At 39.5% G+C, this 19,305-nt stretch overlaps 1 protein-coding gene across 5 annotated transcripts in view; it reads left to right on the top strand.

Moving 5' to 3' along the window:
* ELMO1 (engulfment and cell motility 1) overlaps window positions 1-19,305 on the top strand; it is a 3,030,107-nt gene that overhangs the window by 2,586,002 nt on the left and 424,800 nt on the right. For all 5 annotated transcript variants that reach the window (XM_044065043.1, XM_044065038.1, XM_044065039.1 and 2 more), the window contains one exon: window positions 15,746-15,858. In XM_044065043.1, coding sequence (XP_043920978.1) covers window positions 15,746-15,858 — 113 coding nt within the window. The remainder of the gene's footprint in view (window positions 1-15,745; window positions 15,859-19,305) is intronic.

Below are 19,305 nucleotides of genomic sequence, written 5' to 3'. Positions count from 1 at the left end.
ACATGCTATCAAATTAACAGCAGCAAAAATGATGTTTTTTAAAAACAAAGACAATAGCTTTGGGGTTGCATTTCTTATGAAGCATATGTGTGGAGGGGGCATTTGCCCTGTACATCACCTATGAATATTTCTTCCCCCTTTTTTTAGTTAAATTAATAAATGTTGTTCCATCACTGTTACTACTGTCTTCTAATACATATTTGTTATATAACAATTTACAGTTGCAAGTCATTTTACAAATGTTAAAATACACTCTTTGTGCATGAAGTTTAGACAAAGTGATACATTTTATTGCTGATGTCATCTTTCAGCACTTGTGGCAGTCGGTCAGTTCCCTGTTCTGTCAGTTCAATGTGCACAGTCCTTCATTTTAATTTTCTGTGTCGATGGATTCTTTTTTATTACTTGAATAATATTCCGTAGTAATCTTCCTTTGTTCTATATGTTGTGGAGAAATTATCGGCTGTCTTATTAGTTGTGTAATAGTCATCGCTGATAAACATTAAAGCGCATAACTCCAAAACTACTTGAATTACTTCTTGTCATGGACATAAAATACTTCATAAGGGCTGAACTTTAAAGGTATCCCATTGTTTGCAGTTTAATGACATGGCAAATAGTCCTTCACTCTTATTCTACATGTACATAGCAGACTTTTCCCCACTTACTACTAAAACAACTTTCAAGACTGTTTCTAGGCTACTGTATATTCTGTAATTAAGTAATTAACAAACTCTTCTCATGTTGGTTATACTAATGATTATAATTTCTCTGTAATACTTGGGCTCAAAAATCTCATCTCTGTGTTTTTACTGCAGAGTCATAGAGCCCAGTCACAGAATAAAAAAGTTACACCATCTTGAGTAGCAGTCTGCCTGGAAATAGTCAAGGTGTTTTTTGTTGCTCCTTATAGTCTCCTGTAGGCATTAGAAAAGGCACAGGTAGATGCAGTTTTTAATTTATATACAATGCAAGAAATTCCACAGAGTCCCTAAAGGAAGTATTATTGCTTCATCCCCACATGCCATTCAGGTACTTTTGTTGCCCTTACAGAACCTCTCTGAATTATCCATTGCCGGTAACATGCAGTTCATCTCATAAAATGCAATATTACAAGTTACTGCTACCTTTGTAAAAAAAGATAGTCTTGAACTGCAGGGGTAAGGAGTAGAGACATTTCTTTTTTCAGCAAGAATTTGTATTCCCATGTGTTGTTTTGTGCACTAGACTTCATATTAGTCATAAGTTTTGTATCTTATGCCTTGTTTGATCCTAGTTACTAAATCCATACTGTTTTGATATTACTTGAATAATCCTATTTGCAAGATGAGCTTCTTAAAATCTTAAAACTTCTGCTTGTATAACTTACTTTAAATCTGCATTGTTATGGTAAATAGCGTCCCTTTCCTCTAGACAGCTGTCTTGTACCCTGTCATTATCAGCACTCAGCTGAGTAATTCCTTAGGAAGCAGCATTGTTGATTTTAGAGAAAAGTGTGAAGTGAATGCCAGTCACTACACATTGCAGGAGGTCCATAGCATACCTACATGTTTCAGATTGACTTGTGTTTTTCCAAACAGTGGTTCAGTATGTACATGTGCTTACTTGTAGCTCCATGCGATGTCTTTCTTACCTCAGAAACTACATACTGTATGATGTGTACTACTAGATGGCATATCAAGTTATTGACAAAATAAATGCTCTCTGAATTTATGATAACTGGTATTCTATTGCTTTTGAGCTGTATGTTTAATGGCCTTCATGCTGTCAGAAATCCTTGATTAGAACTCTGCTTAGCTTCTCATGTTTATTCATTACTACCCCTCTGTTACTCTAAATGTGTTACATTAATCAGGGGGCTGCTTTATGCTTTCAGAATCCCAGTAACATTGCAGAAGCTCAAGGCCAGCAGTTAGGAGTTCATAAATACAACACTGTGCATAGAAGCAGTTGCTTTATAAGAGTATGTATAATGCACTGATGTAATGCAAATCAGATCTGCATTGATCTAGTATGCATAATCTGTCATCACGCCATGTTTTATTTAGCATCTTTTTAAAGTCTTATGTGAAAAATTAGCAAGCAGCAGCAGCTAGTGAGAGAAGAAAGAGATAATTACATATTCATGAATATAGAATTAGTTTATTGCATAATGAATTCTGAGAAGAGCATATGTAGTACATATCTGGATTTTATTCCTCTGAGGTAGTTCTTTTGTATTTCAATTTTATTACATATTTGCCTTCCATATGGGAATCTTGTTTAGGATTTTTCTCACAGATTTGGCTTTTACAGCCTTTGAAAAGGCTCCAAGATCAAATATGAGAGCTGGATCATACAGGTCTTGCCACTTAAAAAATATAAACTATGATTTAGACCAACAAAAAAGGTAGTTTTGTAACAAGGTGGGGCTTTACATCCCTTTACGTTTGGATGTGGAAGCTGTACTCCCCTCACACTTCTGCTACTTGCACATAGTGTCTCCGAGATAATTGTACTCCAGCATAAGCAGCCTTAGAATGACTTATTTTGTGTGTGTGTGTGTGTGTGTGTGTGTGTGTGTGTGTGTGTGTGTGTGTGTGTATTAATATGTATGTCATTCCATATCACTGTTGCAGTATTCATCACCTTTGTGAACTCCTGCCAAGGATTGCCCAACATCTGGCCAGTGTACCAAAGCCTTTATTGCCTAGGAAGTATCATACATCAGACATGTGCTCCCCACTAGGGCATAAAGGTGACGTACGTATGCCCCCAACTCAGAACTTCATTGCCACCAGTCTGAATGCCATTGCCATATGTCAGTTTGAATGCCCATCACATTCCCTGGTTATACCAAGCCTGCATCATTCAGATAAGTAGCCCACTCTTTTTTCTTTTTCTTATGTTGTTCAGTGGGTTACTTGTCATCCATGAAAAAGAAATGTTAGTTTGGGAAGCAGATTACCCATAAAGACCCCCACTATAGGTGCCTGTTTTACTTAGGTGCTTTTCATGACCACACTCACTGTTCTATCTGTTAGGCTTTTGTACCAAAGACCTTGCATAGTCTCCTTTCTTCACTTCCCATATACATTGAGAACCAACGTCTCAAGCTTGTGGCCCATGATACCACGGCAGAATCTACTTGCCCTGAGGTACAGCTATGGCTTAAAAAAAAAGGCCAAGAAGTCTGCGCCTGAGATTGTTGTTGTCCAGCCTCCACTGAACGTCTTTCTTGAGGTCAGTGAGAACCCAAAGGATAACCCAGCATTACCTTTCGTTTCCTCTGCCGCAAACTTTTCAGAGGCCAGAATGCAATCTGCTTCTTGCAAATCCTTGGAGACTTTGCAAACATCTGCCACAGAAATTGAGGGGGAACCATGGCTGATTATTTCTGAGAGACCCTGAGGGATTCCTCAGATCCTTGTGAGGAAAGAGGTGCTGGGTACCTTAATTGAATCCAAGCCGGGGTCCAAACCTGTGCATATTTTCAGAGTGGAGGCCTCATTGGAGAAAAGGCAAGTGGTGTCAGCTCCCACAGATCAACGTCTGGAATGGCAGAACTTCACTGAAAGCATGTTCAGTGCTTTTATGGCATTAACGCCTCCTCAGGGGATTTTGGTTCCTGCACTGCTGATTCTGAGACTGTATACTTAGCATATTCATCTTAGTAGCCTTCATGTTTAGACTGTGGGGCTGAGGAGGAGGAATCTGTTAGTCCTGATTCTCCTTTGGAGGAGCTTTCCTTTGGTGACACTGTTCTGTGAATGATGGTGCATTTTAAATGGGATTATTCCCAGGTTTTGGACATCCAAATAGAGACTCCTAAATCTTCTACTGCCCCTCCTGTGATGGATACTCTATTGTATACCTTCTCTGGGGCTTCACTGATACTGAATTCTCAGCCTCCGGCTCCTAAGAAACCTAGCAAATTTTATAAGGTGCCGAATGCCTGCAAGTTCTTGTACAAGTGCCCTTCCTCTGATCCTGCAGTGATTTCTATATCTACTGATAAGCCTTATAGGATTTTGCCTACTTCCAAGCCTCTTCCTTCAGATAAGGACAGTAGAACAATGGAAATGATTGGTAAAGAGGTATACAGTTTAGTTACTTTAGCCTCCAGGGATACCGATTACCAGACTCGTATGACAAGGTACATCTTGTTTATTCTTTCACAAATTGGGAAGATTGATTCTGATATGCCTGACTGAGGGTAAGACCTCACCTCTCTCTTCGCTGAGTTCCACTTCTCAGGTTGCCCATCACTCTATCAAATACAGCTATGATGCAGCAGATGCATCTTCTAGGGCTGCTGCCTCTGGCTCAGTGATGCGCTTTTCCTGGCTTCCTCCATTCAAGTCTTGCCAGATCATATCAAAACAAATCTTCTGGATACTCCCTTGGAAAAGCAGAGTTTGTTTTTTGGTACTGCTGTGGCTGACCTTTTCAAGACCTTACAGGATCAAGAAAGATTTGAGGCAGATTTTTGTCTCACCAATTCCCAAGTTTCAGAGGAACTGTCCTAGTAAGACTGCTTTTTTACGTAGACAGCCTTACTAAAGTAAGAAGGCTCCTACGCATGTTTTTTTTTTCTGATAAGCTTACTCAAATGCCTAGGCCACAAAAGCAGTCCTTTCCTGACAAATCTGCAACCATATGACTGTCTGCCATCCCTTCCTTTTGGACAGGTTCTCTTGTCCCTCAGGCTTTCCCTTTCTTTTGCATTTTGGCAGGTGACTGCTGGACCAGAATCATATTCAACCGGTTCCACAGACAGAGAGGATTTGGGTTTTTATTCCAGGATGTTCCTGGTCTCCAGGAAAGTGGGGTTTTGGTGATCTGTCCTAGATCTTTCCTTTTCTTAATACCTTTCTCATAGTGCCTTTCTTCTGAGTACTCTCTCTTATGTAGCCGGCCTTAGGCATAGGCAAGCTAGGAGACCACCTAGGGCGCCACTGTAACAGGGTTGCTTTTCTAGTAATCGGGATGGTGTAGGTATGTCAGGATGGGGGCACCAGGTGGTGTGGGGGGTGTTGTTGTAGCCCTTTTGCCTAGGGCACCAGTTGAGCAAAGGCCGGCCCTGCTCCCTTAACACACTGTTTCATCTATTGCTTCCCCAGACATTTCTGGTTGCCTTGGATCTGAAGGAAGCTTACCTTCTCATCTCTGTACACCTTCTGTTCAGGAAATATTTGTATTTCTCTATTCCTCTCATTTTCAGTTCTCTGCTTTGCCCTTTGGGCTTTCAGCAGCCCCAACATTGTTCAATAAATGTCTAGCCCCTGTAATCGCCTATTGCAGGCTTCAGGATATTTAGATTTTTCTTATCTGGGTGACCTTTTGCTTCAGGCTCCATCCCATTGCAAGTTGGTGCAGGATCTTTATTTTACCCCAGTGCCTATTGCATAGTCTGGGGTTCACTGTCAACCTTTAGAAGTCAGTGTGGACACCACCTCAGGATCACATTTTTCTAGGCTACGGGTTCCAGACTGTTCCAATGCTGGTATCACTTCCTGCCTCTTAGGTTTTGCTGCTAACAAATTGTTTTCTGTCCCTGCTTCCCCTGTCCTGTCGTCTACCCCGGGAGGCTCGGGGGTTCGTGGCCTCCATTATCCCCATGCTTCCCAGGGCCAGGTTTTATATGAGGAAGTTTCAGTGAAACTTGAAATCAGTCTGGCTTCAACAGCTGATCCCAGCTGCTATTTCCTTGTCTCAAACAAGAATTTCATTGGTGGATTTGGCAGCTATCTCTTAACCTGGGTGTTGCTTTATACCCTCCTCAGCTCTCAGGAACTCTTCACAGTCTCATTAGAGCTGGGATGGGGAGCCACTTCAGGCACCCTGAAGGTATGGAGCCTTTGGTCCCCACAGCAGAGGGTGGATCACATCAACATTAAGGAAATGCAGGCTACTATTCTGGTCCTTCAAGCTTTCAGTGTGCTCTGGGTCCTGGGTCCCTTGAAAGTTTATATGGACAACAAACAAGGGAGCGTAACTTCTTACTTCTTTGGAGGTGGGCCCTTCAAGCATGGGACATAGCCATCAATCTGCAGGTCACCCTAAAGGCAGTGTCTATATTTTCAGAGTGCAGTATTGTGGGAGATTCTCTTAGCAGGTCCAGGACACAGCTTCATGAATGGATGCTTCAGAATGATGCGTTTCTGGACATAGTTCATCAGTGGGGTATTCCTCAAGTAGATCTTTTTTTGACTCCCCTATGAACAGGCACCTCCCTCAGTTGTGTTCCAGAGTCCCAAGTTATTTGGCTTGGAAGGTAGATGCCATGTATTTTTCTTGGAAAGGAATGTCCCTGTATGTCTTTCCTCATCTTCCTTCACAAAATCAAGAACTTTCCAAAAATGTTGTTGGTGACCCCATTTTGATTCCAGACAGCATTGTTTTCTTCTCATATTCCATCTGGCCAGGGGAAATCATCACAAGTTACCTCACCACATGGATCTTCTCACACAGGATACAAGCACTGTTCTTCACCGTCATCTGTCCACTGTTCAACTGACACTTTGAGTGATAGGGTTTTGATTCCTTTCCAACACCAGTTTTCTGAGGATGTGCTTAGGGTCCTGTAGTAGGTCAGGAAACCCAATACCAGAAAATCACGTATGTCCAAATGGAAGAAATGATCTGTTTGGTGTCTTAAATGTCATTAGGATCCCTTTTTAATGGGGGGGGGGGGTCCCCATGGTGCCTTCCTACCTGTGTGCTGCCTTGACAAATTCTTCAGTGAAAACCCACTTGTCAGACATTTCTGCATGTCTGCCTGTTACTCATCCTTTTGCTTCTAGGTTGGAGGTCAGGCAGTTTCGTACAGGTGTCCTCCATATTAGAATCCCTCCAAGAAAGCTCACTGCTCCTTAGTATCCTAATTTTGCCCTTGAAAAGCTGACTCACGTTCCTTTTGAGCCTACTGCTGCTGCTTCTTTGCAACATTGCATCTGGAAGACTGTTTTATTGGTTGCTTTATCCTCTGCCGGAAGGGTTTCTGAGCTACAGGCCTTGATGGCAGTCCCTTTTTTGGTTTTTCATAGTGACAGGGTCTCTCTCCTTACAAACCCTTCTTTTATGCCCAAGGTGTTTAAAGAACTGTCCCTTAATCAGTGTGTCCAGCTTTCTTCTTTTTTTCCCTTCTTGTCAATCAGTAAGTGAGAAGGTTTTGCATACTTTGGATTTGCATAGACAGCTCAGATATTGTTTAGGCAAAACTAAGGCCTTTTGTAAATCTGATCAGATTTTTGTTTCTCTTCCTACCAGAACATTGGGTTTGGCAGTTTGTAAGCAAACCATCTCAGCCTGGATTTCCAAAGCCATTTTTTTTTGTTATTCTTTTCATGGTAAGTAATTGTCTTCTTCCATGAGGGCTCTTTCTACTAGATCAGTGGCCTCCTCAGGGGCTTTCTTCAAAGATTTGAACACCAACTCCATCCTTGAAGCTTTTACTTGGTCTTCCGTTCACACAGTCACAAAACATTACAAATTGGATATCATTTCCATGGCCAGGGCAGGTTTTACCAAGGCTGTCTTGCATTTGTTTGTGGAAGTCTCCACTTTGCCTTCTTCCTCCATGCCTTCACTGTAGCTTTCGCCTTCTACCAGAAGTGATGAATACTGCAGCAGTGATATGGAAGGATGCAGTACAGTTTACTATTAAAAGTTGGAAATGCTTTTGATCGAACGTCATTTCAAAGAAAGCACAGTTTCAAATTTGCACAATCCCAACCTGGAGTAGTACAAACCCATAATATTGAATGTAAAGTGTGAATTGTTAGTATGAGTTCAGCATTGTGAATGGAGCTCGTGGTACAGTGAGTATCAGGGAATTTACCCCTTTCCTCACTGTGGTGTGATCTCAGAGTTGGTATATGTAATTTGTAGAGAGTGGGGGGGACCTTCCCCCTGCAAAACAGTAAGAACTTGTGCTGTAGAAGTGAAAGTGTAAGGGCATGTTAAGCTGAATAGCCTGGGTGTCTGACATCACCTACAGTTGTTTCGAATAACATTGAATGCAGACATCAGAAAATCAACGTTCGACATTGTGATGTAAAAATGTTTTTGTTTCCGGTGTTATTTTTGGATATATTAAGCAAACAGAGGTGTCTTTCTTTGTTTTGATAGTAAACCCATAGTACAGTTGTGTAAAGGTTAACCCATAGTACAGTTGTGTAAAGGTAAACCCATAGTGCAGTTGTGTAAAGGTAAACCCATAGTGCAGTTGTGTAAAGGTAAACCCATAGTGCAGTTGTGTAAAGGTAAACCCATAGTACAGTTGTGTAAAGGTAAACCCATAGTACAGCTGTGTAAAGGTAAACCCATAGTACAGCTGTGTAAAGGTAAACCCATAGTGCAGTTGTGTAAAGGTAAACCCATAGTGCAGCTGTGTAAAGGTAAACCCATAGTGCAGCTGTGTAAAGGTAAACCCATAGTACAGCTGTGTAAAGGTAAACCCATAGTACAGCTGTGTAAAGGTAAACCCATAGTACAGTTGTGTAAAGGTAAACCCATAGTGCAGTTGTGTAAAGGTAAACCCATAGTGCAGCTGTGTAAAGGTAAACCCATAGTGCAGCTGTGTAAATGTAAACCCATAGTACAGCTGTGTAAAGGTAAACCCATAGTACAGCTGTGTAAAGGTAAACCCATAGTGCAGCTGTGTAAAGGTAAACCCATAGTACAGCTGTGTAAAGGTAAACCCATAGTGCAGCTGTGTAAAGGTAAACCCATAGTGCAGCTGTGTAAAGGTAAACCCATAGTGCAGGTGTGTAAAGGTAAACCCATAGTGCAGCTGTGTAAAGGTAAACCCATAGTACAGCTGTGTAAAGGTAAACCCATTGTACAGCTGTGTAAAGGTAAACCCATAGTACAGCTGTGTAAAGGTAAACCCATAGTGCAGCTGTGTAAAGGTAAACCCATAGTGCAGCTGTGTAAAGGTAAACCCATAGTGCAGCTGTGTAAAGGTAAACCCATAGTGCAGCTGTGTAAAGGTAAACCCATAGTACAGTTGTGTAAAATCTTACCATAACAGTAGATGTCCTTTTTTCACTGTTGTACTATTCACTTCCTCCCTCCTGCACCTTCTGTTCTCTCTTTTTTTTTTTTTTGCATGAGTGGTATTTGACTTCTGGCTGAGAAGTTCATGTCCTTGTCTTCCTGAATTCCTTTTTTCTGGGGGGACATGCCCTCGTTTTTGCTGGGGGTTATAGTTCTCCTGGGACACCTCACTTCTGAGTTGAAAGAGTATGTACTTTGTGCTCTGTGCTTGTGTGAGGAGCATATGTCTGATATATGACGCTCCCTAGGTAATAAAGGCTTTGGTATGCTGGCCGCATATTGGGCTATCCTTGGCAGGAGATTCCCAGAGTGTCAAATACTTCAACAGTGAAAAGAAGGCCATCTACTGTTGTAAGATTTTATACAACTGTACTTTATGGTTGTTGACATTTCAACAGACACCCATTTGAAGGTATAACTTTTAACTTGGGAATATTTTGCAGCCAGCAAAGAACTCAGGCAATAGCTGCAAATGGTTAGTTTTGATCAGTGTATTACCCTGGCAAACAAATGTAAACTTGAAAAATAAATAACAGTAAAATACTGCCATCCTGTAACATCTTACAACGCATTTGTTTTTTCTGGATTTGATTCAGGTGACTCTACTTTTAGGTTTGCATTTTTGTCTGAAATATGAATAGAGAACTTCCATATAATCACTTGGCTAGGCTTTTCACCACTGTGGCTATTATATGCCTTTAAAGTAAATCATATTATTAACATTGAGATTCTGATACTTGTATAAAAGTCTCTAAGGCCAAGGACGTGTACTGTAATCTGTTTTTATGTAAAGGAACTGTGTGTTAGATTTAAAGTGAAAGAGAGAATTTATATGTCAGAAGTGGAGTTATAATATAATGTTTTGGGGATGTACACACCAACTAGTAGCAGTACACCAAATGTAACTGAGCAGTAACAAAAAAATTGTATTAAAAAACATTCCCATAGTTGAATAAATTTAAGCTCTGGAAAAATCATTCTCTTGGATGTTGTTATTGAATATAATTCAAGAGCATTTATGTCAGATAATACTGTTTAAAACATGCATATCTGATTAGTTTGTCCAAGTAAAGTGGCTAGTGTCTGAACACCAACAAATATATATATATATAGGTGGTAGAACATGAGTGTGAGATGCAGGTACATCTTCTGAATTAAAATTTTCATTAATGAGTAGTTGGAAGAATATGCAATCTGAGAAAATATTGAAGGGTCAAGTGTAGTGTATTATATACATTATGAAAGGAAACACTTAAAACTGCTCATCTCCATTTAGTTTACACACAGAAGATGCAAAGAATTTGGTGAAACCCAAGGTGTTTGCCCTGGTTTACTGATTATGCAACTTCAGGACTGGTCATAAATAGACAGGAGTATGCGAGGTGAACCCCCCCCCATGTGGGGTGGGGTATGGAAAATGAATTTGTTGCTTGTAGTTCCCTTTTTACTATATTTCCTTTATGGGAGTTGAGAGTCTGGTATGTGTGTTATTTCATACAGATGAATTGAAATCTCATGTTTTTATTGCCTCGTACCATATTCCAACAGGTGTAAATCCTATAATAGCTCCCATTAGAATATTGGGAATAAATCCTTATAAGTTTAAGAAATAAGTAGTAAAAATAGTCCCTAATCACCTATCACTTGCTGAGCCCCTGTGGCAGTTCCCTTTTGACTTTTTCTAACAGCTCATAAGCATACTGAGCAATATCCCAGCTACTAAGAATGCTTCCAGCCTGTTGCATGCCAGATGTCTCAATTACATAACCATATTGTTAATATACAAAATATTTTCTTATTTTAAGATTCACTTTATGCTCCTCCACATACAGCTGGAGTAGTTGCTTACTTAGCCATGACCTGCTGCAAGTGTATTGCATTTCATCATGAAAAAACTCTTTTCCTTTTAGATAGCCACTTCTTTCAGAAATAATGACCATACCACTTTCTCCAAGGATGTCGCCAGTCATACACCATACATTATTTTATAAAATATATATTTAGTTTGTGCAGTACGATGTGTGCTAGAATGTAAATTGAAAAAAAAAAGTTTGCAATGGTTTTATTTTATTAAGTTACATACCTTTCAACCTGCAAGCATCAAAAATGTGGATAAAGGCCAATGAAGAAATTAGTACATTTGTCCAAAAATGTGGAAACTAGCATATTTTTACATATGTAGTAGTGTGTCTCTGTCCACCCCTATAGGATTGTGGGACACCGCCATTCACAAACACAAGTTAAAAAAAAAAAACAGAACATTTATGAGATTTAGCTTTCAGTCTTTGACATTTTCATGTTCATGCAGGATAAGCACTGCTTCAGAGTGCCTTATGAATGCTGTCTTCAAAACAAGGTGAAACTGTTCTTTTTGTAGACTGAAATGTGCCTTTGTATTAGCTATATGAAATCATTTGCCATTCAGTGAAGTAAACCTTTGGTAATTTTTCCCAACTGCAAAATCTGCAATTAAAGGTCAACAATCCCCCAACCTCAGTTAAATATAAACCCTTAAGTAGTTCCATTGGGTAGTAAATTGTTTATTACAAACAGAAACCTGGAAATTAGGATGGTGGCTGTACCTCCTACAACAAAACTGTGACTAGCGGTGTACTCCAGGGATCAGTCCTTGGGCCACTCCTCTTTGCCACTTGCTTCTTGGATGTCAAAGCAAATGATAAGGGATTATGACTGACTAAGTTTACAGATAACTGTAAACTGGGTGCTATCATAAACTCTCCAGAGGACTGCAAGATCCTCATGTGCCTTTCTCAAACATATAGCTGATGTCAAACCATATACTAAAACTAAATGTCAAAAAAATGTATAACGTATCCTTCAGCAGGCTTGACCACTCATGTAACTATCACATTGACAATGCACCCCTGAAAGTTGATCCCTTAAGTCAATGAACTGTTTTTTGATCACCGCATATCCACTTTTGTAAGGAAGTCCATTTTTACTGCATAGCTTATAGCCAAAGATATGGCCTCCAGGTCCAGTATTCCACTATACTCTGTTCTCATTAGGCCAATCATTGAATATAATGCACTTTTCTGTATGCACCTATCCAAACAACTGGCATGACTGGAATAGCCACAACATTTTATTTAAAAAAAAAAAAAAGGGCTTAAAGCATAAAAAACTATGCAGACCATCTCAAAGTTTTATCCCTCTTATTAGTATCATATAGACTACAAAGAAGAAGCCACAGTGGTACAGCGGTAGCATTGTTGCCTCACAGCAAGAGGTTCTCCTGTTTGATTCTCGGCTGGAGTGCCTTCTGTGTGGAGTCTGCATGTCCTCCCCATGGTCAAGTGGCCTCCGAAAGACATGCGTGAATGGGCGTGCCTTCGCTGAAGGTTGGGCATTGGGCTGGCAACTCGGCACCATAAAAATCTACTGACAGTTATTAGCGGACTGGAGTTCCACTGTGGCGACCCCTAAGCTGAAAAGACAAACAACAACAACATAGACTACAAAGAAGAGACTTCTCCCTTGTGTATACAGCTTCAGCAGACCCTCTCCTGTCAGATCTATTATACCTTAGTAAGTTCAACTGTAGCATTAACACCTGATCAAAGGATCTCAGTCTCTTTTGCAACATAAACAGGACATGTTGGAGGAACTGATATGTATCACAGATAATACCGCTCTTATGGAACTGCCTTCCATTATGCATAAAGAAAACGTAACTTCTCCTATTTTACTCAAATTAAATTTGGACGACTGGATGGCAAACTGTAAATTCATGCCAAAGCTTAGCACATGTGTTCTTTATGGAAAGGGGCAACAAGTAAAGATTCCAACGTATCCTTGTTCTACCCACCTCTAGTTTATTTATACATAAAATATAGGGGCTAAAAAAACTACCATGGGAATGTAAAGCTAGGCTTTTAACGATCCTCTCAAATCAGTAGCCTAGTAAGTATCTGTGAACTTGTGAGAGCATCTCCTGCAGCATTGTTTGACCAGAATATTTTTTTCCACTGGAAATTAACTCTCTGCACTGAGTACACTGCTGAGGTATGTTTCTATGAGTGTGAGCTATTGGGGCTGTAGATAAAATGATGGTCTGTGACTAGTTGGATGTTAATTAGGTGCTGTGGTAGTACTAAGCATTGTAATTGTTTTAAGGTGAGGCACTGATAAGCCCTACATGGGAGCTCTGTAGCAAAATTTGCTACTTTGTTGTAGTGTGCCTCTAACCTCCTCTGAAAGGTTTTGGTATTGGATGATCTCATTCCATATACCACCCTTTGTGTCTTCACCCTCCTGTGAAGGATTTGTGGTATTGGATGATCCCATCCCATATCCTACCCTTTGTGTTTTCACCTCCTCTGAAGGGTTTGTGGTATTGGATGATCCCATTCCATATCCCATCCTTTGTGTCTTCACCCTCCTCTGAAGGGTTTGTTGTATTGGATGAGCCCATTCCATACCCCACCCCAACCTCCCCATCCCCAGGTGTGAGCACTCATTCTCCTCATGCCAGCTCCAACAAGACACATGACCCAGTAAGAGAGTTCAGGTTGTCTAGGCTGCACTCTGGGCTTTATCCCTGGACACAGTTCTCATACTTCTAACAGGCATGCCACCCTTTATTAAAAGCACATTACAGTGATGCTAAAGCAGGCAACATAGCAACTTTTGCATTGCCTTTATTCTTCAAAACTACAGCAAAAGTGCAGTTACTTCTGGGCAGAAATAAAAAAAAGAGTTGATTTAGGCAGTACATATGACAAGGTAAAGCTTGCAGTGGTATAAAAAAAATACCCACTGGATAAGGCTCTCTATTGTCACTTTTCAAATCCTTCATCCACTAATCAGCCTGGATTATTAGCATTTCTCATGACACTTGCAAGGTGCCATATTAGTAAAATTGGTGTTTCGTATACCCAAGATCTTCCTGTAGTTCAGATATATTTTGCCTTTATTTAAAAGGAAAGGTGCGGTTACTAATGCTTTGAGTTGTTTGTACTAAGTCCTTGAGTTGCACGTCTTTCACTGTGAATTCACATTTAACCAGTAGCTTCTTACCAGCCTCTTCATATTTTTTGGACTCAACTTCCTTAATAAAGTTATGCAAAAATCAAAGCTATGCAACCAGTGAGAGGACAGTATGTGAGAAATAAAGTGATATATATTTTTTTTAATGAAGGTATTGCATTTTTGATATTTGCATTCATATTTTTTATAACTGAGCTATGTATTATTGAAAAGCAGAGTTTAAAATGTCATGGTATGGGACAGAGAAATGCATGTATGATGGCACTACACTTGAGATATTGTTAGTTTCATTTAGTCATTATGAGATGTGTTTTATTTCCTTATTTACATTAATATTTCCAAACCCAAGTGAAATGCCAAGGTATCATGACTAGGTGTTAGCTCAGGTGGTTGTCACTGATACTTACACTGTAGGTTTCACTGTATGTTGTACAGCTTAAAGTGCTATTATTGTTCTAATTATGCAAATAAGCATAAGTGTTATATTTCTGTGACTGTATCAAAAAACAAGCACCAAGAAAGTAATTACTTGCCATGATTTGATAACGTAGGTCTGTCCGAATTAAAGTGCTGCCAATCCTATGTATCTTAATTTCAGAGTTGCCAGGATTCAAGATGTTGTAAATGTGGATTTTATGCATTATGATCCATCCATCCAGACATAACCTCCCTTTTCTCATTTTGCACTTGGTATCAGGGTCATATCAACAGTGGCCATCAACTACATCAAATGTTTACCCACTTGGTGGCTAGCCCTGCCGTGGTTGTTCTTCCATACCACACGCACACACGTACTGCATGAATTTGAAATGTGAGAGCACCCAGAGAAAATACATGCAAACATAGGGAGGATATGCAGACTCAGTACAGAAGGCACCCAGCTGAGAAAATGAAACTAGAGAGCCTCTTGCTGTGAGGTGACAATGCTACCCCCTGCCCAACTGTGCCATCCTTTTTGCAGTTAAAAACTTCCTTTCATTAATTACATACAGAACATTTAAATGTTTTACATCAGAACAGTGATATTATCATTTTTTTATGTAAAACCTTTGAATGTGTTGAGCATGATTATTATAAGGAAAAGTTTGTACGGAACAAAATTGCTGTTTATACATTTTAATCATATTCACTGTTGGCAATATATTGAAAATTCTTTGGCCTATTCATTTTAACTTGATTTTCAAAAATGCTCAGGAATTTAAGGAAATGTTTAGACTATTAGTGGAGTGACTTTTGTTAACTACTATTCATGAATGAGTTAATTTTGACTTTTCCTTTGAGCCACATTTTTCACTCTGTGCTTGATGATTTTAGAAGACCTTAACAGAGTAAATTGTACTATTCCCTTCCCCAGACAGCTGCTGGAAGCACAGAATTCATCGGTATGATAGATGTACAGTTCTTCCTAGATTAGATCTTTCACTCTCTGAGTTTGAAAGCAGTAGTAGTGATGCTGGATGCTATTAAAGCTCTCAGTTATGAATAGAAGAGTGAAAATTCGGGAGACAGATTTTTTTTTTTATAAATATGTGAAAAACAAACATGTTCGCTGTTTGTTTTTATGATGTGCATCTTAAGATTGCGTGGTGTGTGCAGTTAATCTCTAAAAACATGTGGCTTTTCTTGTGTGTTGTCTGTTTCCTTACCACACCGCATTTATACTGTGTATTTTTGGACTGATTTTTTGAAACAGGGAGTTAAAGGACAAGATAACGCCTGAAATAATGGAACTAATCAAACAGCAGCGCTTAAACAGGCTCATTGAAGGGACGTGCTTTAGAAAAATTAGCAACAGAAGACGACAAGGTACTGATAAAACAAAAAGCATATTTCTTTAACTTGGTAGATAGATGCTCTTTCCTTTCTGAGAAGAAGCCTCATTTGCTTGCATGTCTGTCTCACAGAGCCACTCTTTTAGCTGCACATGGAAGTTGAACTTAGGAAATTGTCTTTGATTCATGACTGTGAACCCTCATGTTTACTGTAGCTTAATTCTGCCATTAATAATTAATGCTTGCCATTACATTTTTGGCCCACATAGTCCACTGTGAAAGGCATGTTGCACAGTTCAGCTACTGAGCTTGTAAAGACGTATAGTGCCATTGCTTTAGATGTTTTAACTAAAGACTATAGTAGTTATCCAGAATTATAGACTGTCTGGATCCCAGTAAAAGAAAAAGTTTGTCATCGTGCTTCTTAAAAAAGAATTTTATTGAACACGTTTTACAGAATTTTCCATTTTAGTCCAGAGCTTTAATTTTGCAGGGCTTGCATTTTCTTGTTATTGTATCCCTTATTTAGTTATGTTTTATATTTAAAAGCTTATAATCTGCATATTTTGAATGCATTAAAAACTCACAAAGTATTATTTGGTGATTAAACCATCATTTGCACTGCCTTATACATAGGCTTAAAAATGGTTATTGTATCTTAAAAAAGGGTATTTTACTGAAACACTCAGTTGTAGTGGGAATGATCCACGATATGTATGCAAGTAAGTAACTCAAGCAAAGCATTGTAAAGGATGCAGTTCAACAGTCCATTTACACAAATGTGCAGCTGTGGTGGTGAAGGACATACCTATGTTCATAATAAGCAGTAGTTTCTCTCCTCATTTTCCCAGGCAGTGTGCCAGGGTTGTATCTGGGGATGATCGGAAACACCAACCCTAGAAGAAATAAGAACAGCACAAAGGAAAATGAAGTCATGTTAAGCAACAGGCTCAGATGAGGTCACAACAGATCCGATAAAGATGTTGGATGAGATAGGGGAGAAATGGCTCCTGATGGTACTCATAGTATAAAGAGAAAAGCGTATTCCAGATGAGCGGAGAATAAGCATACTAGTGCCAGTGTTCAAGATCAAAAAAGGACATTCACATCTGTGGGCAGTATAGAGGTATCAAACTCCTGCCACATTGTATGATAGCTCTGGAGAAGGGTAACTGATAAATCAATATGCATAGTAGTAGTAGACAGTAAGATGGGAGCTCAGCAGTTCGGAGTCAGATCAGAATGCAGTACAACTGACCTGAAGTTTGCAGTGAGACAGATACTTGAGAAGAAGCTAGAAATGAACATTACCCTTTAGAAAAGGAACAGTCCTTTTTCCAGTGTTAAAGCATCCTTGACATCGTTATATTTAACTAAGTGTAGATGGAGGTATAGAGGGGGTGGAGCCCTTGCAGCTTATCCTAATTTTTTAAGGGGAACTTATGATAACTTGTGTTTCAGTGATACTGACTCACACTAAGAAGTCAGAAATCCACAAATTGTTATAATTCTGTTTGCATACTGTATATTAGCAAATGTTACATTTGTTTTGCGCTACACATTAACTGTGCCCTCAGTTCACAGGACTTAGGCTGCTCTTATATTGCACATGTCCTCAGTGTGTTCTGCATAGGAAATGAGCAGTGTAACCTCTCCCTCTTGGATCTAGACAGGATACCTAAGCCCTGAGGCTAATAGGGTGCACTTCCGTGAATCTGCCTAAGTACTGATTTGGGTATTATACATTTTTGGGTGGACACTCATATTTTCCTAAGTTATTTTATAAGACTTATTGGTTTTCTCATAAATTGGACTGAAAAAGTATATAACTTGAACCTTAAATTTCTTACATGATATAACGTTGACTTTAAACATTGAATTGGAATTCCAGCCATAACTTTAGCTACAAATCTGTTCATTTACTGCATCTATACTATTTTTCTTGCATGGGTGCCTGCTCCCCTTTGACTGACAAATCACAACCGAGTTAGGAGAGGTTGCATACATCTGTAAACAACAACTGATTATAAAGCACTTGCCTGATGATATCAAGGCTGATTACTTTGTGATCCTTTAAGCAATGAAACAGTTCTGTGCATCCCACTAAATATATAATGCAGAGCTTGTGTTGGAAAGAAAAGAGAAATTATGGCTAATTTGAAAAAGTGATTCCTCACATTTTGCTAGAAACTTCCCCATGCCTTTTTGACCATTTTAAAAAAGCGGAAGCACAAGGTCCCCGGGAAGAAAATAGCACCAGACACAGATAAGATCCAAATGACTTCCATATCATCTCCTTCTATTAAGCCTATCTCTCAATATGTAAGGGGGGAGTTTTTATATCTTCTTAGTTGCTGGCCACAGTTTCAGTCAGGTAGGTGCTTCAAATGACGTCTAAAGGTTATGATATGTAAATTTCCTAGATACTAGCACAGGATTCAGTCCTTCAGATTCTCTATCAATAAATTCACATAGCTCTGGGTTTAGCTTTTTTCCCTTCTTTCCAAAAAAATGGCAGTGCGTTATGTTTAAGTACACTAGAAGGATGGCTTTTCTATTCATGATGCATTGAGTTACTGTTTGTAGTAGATTTGTCAATGCTTACAAGTTTATTAGAAAAAACAAAAATAGGTTTGTATGTTAACTTTAGAGTATGTACTGCCCTTTATAGGTAAGGCCAGAAAGAGTCTGTGGCTGTTGTAGGCATGGTAGCTGTTTATCTGCAGATGTTTGTGTTTTTCATGAAGATAATTCTTGAGGATTTGGTAGGTCAGTTCGATTTCCCATTTTCGTCTCTATATTTGGTCTTTATGCAGCTTTGGAGTGTTTATGAAGTGCACAACCCCAAGGATTTTCCTTTTAGGGTCCAGGCTCATGCAACCATTCCTGGATGATAGTTTTTTTTATATGTTTCTTTTTTTCCCTGCCTCTGTAGCTGCTGACCAGGTCTATATTGAATGTTCGAACAGTCAAAATTTCGAGTGTCATATGGTCGACACCATATGATCAAATTTTTGAATGTCTGAATGTTGTAACGGAGATCTTCGTACAGTGCGGAATGGGAAGATTTCCCTTTGCTGCACTGTAGTGCGATCTTGGAGTTGGTATATTTAAAGGGGGGTGTGGGGGGGGCAGGGTGGCTTGCGCCCCTGCTTAAAACTTTCAGGTAGGTGTTTTGTGTAGTTTATTTATTTTTTGTTAGATATTCGAACTTTTAAAAGTTCGATCATATGGTGTCGACCATATGATAGTCGAACTTTCAAAAGTTTGATTATCTAATATAGACCCTGCTGACCATGTAGCTGTCATTGTGACTCTGCCCATTCATTCCCCATCATCAAGATGAGAACCAGATCCAGAGTAGCTATTATCCAGGCAGCCATATGTGAACCTGATATGTATTCCCCAGCGATGCGTGAAAATTACCATATTGGACATGACTTGGCAGAGCCAAGGAGATGTCCCCAGCTCATACGCTGCA

This window comes from Protopterus annectens, chromosome 3.part0 (genome assembly GCF_019279795.1).
Source record: "Protopterus annectens isolate FY-2018-M chromosome 3.part0, PAN1.0, whole genome shotgun sequence".
Lineage (NCBI taxonomy): Eukaryota > Metazoa > Chordata > Ceratodontiformes > Protopteridae > Protopterus > Protopterus annectens.
The sequence above is the reverse complement of the archived record's forward strand: the minus strand, read 5'-3'. Positions and strand labels throughout refer to the sequence as shown.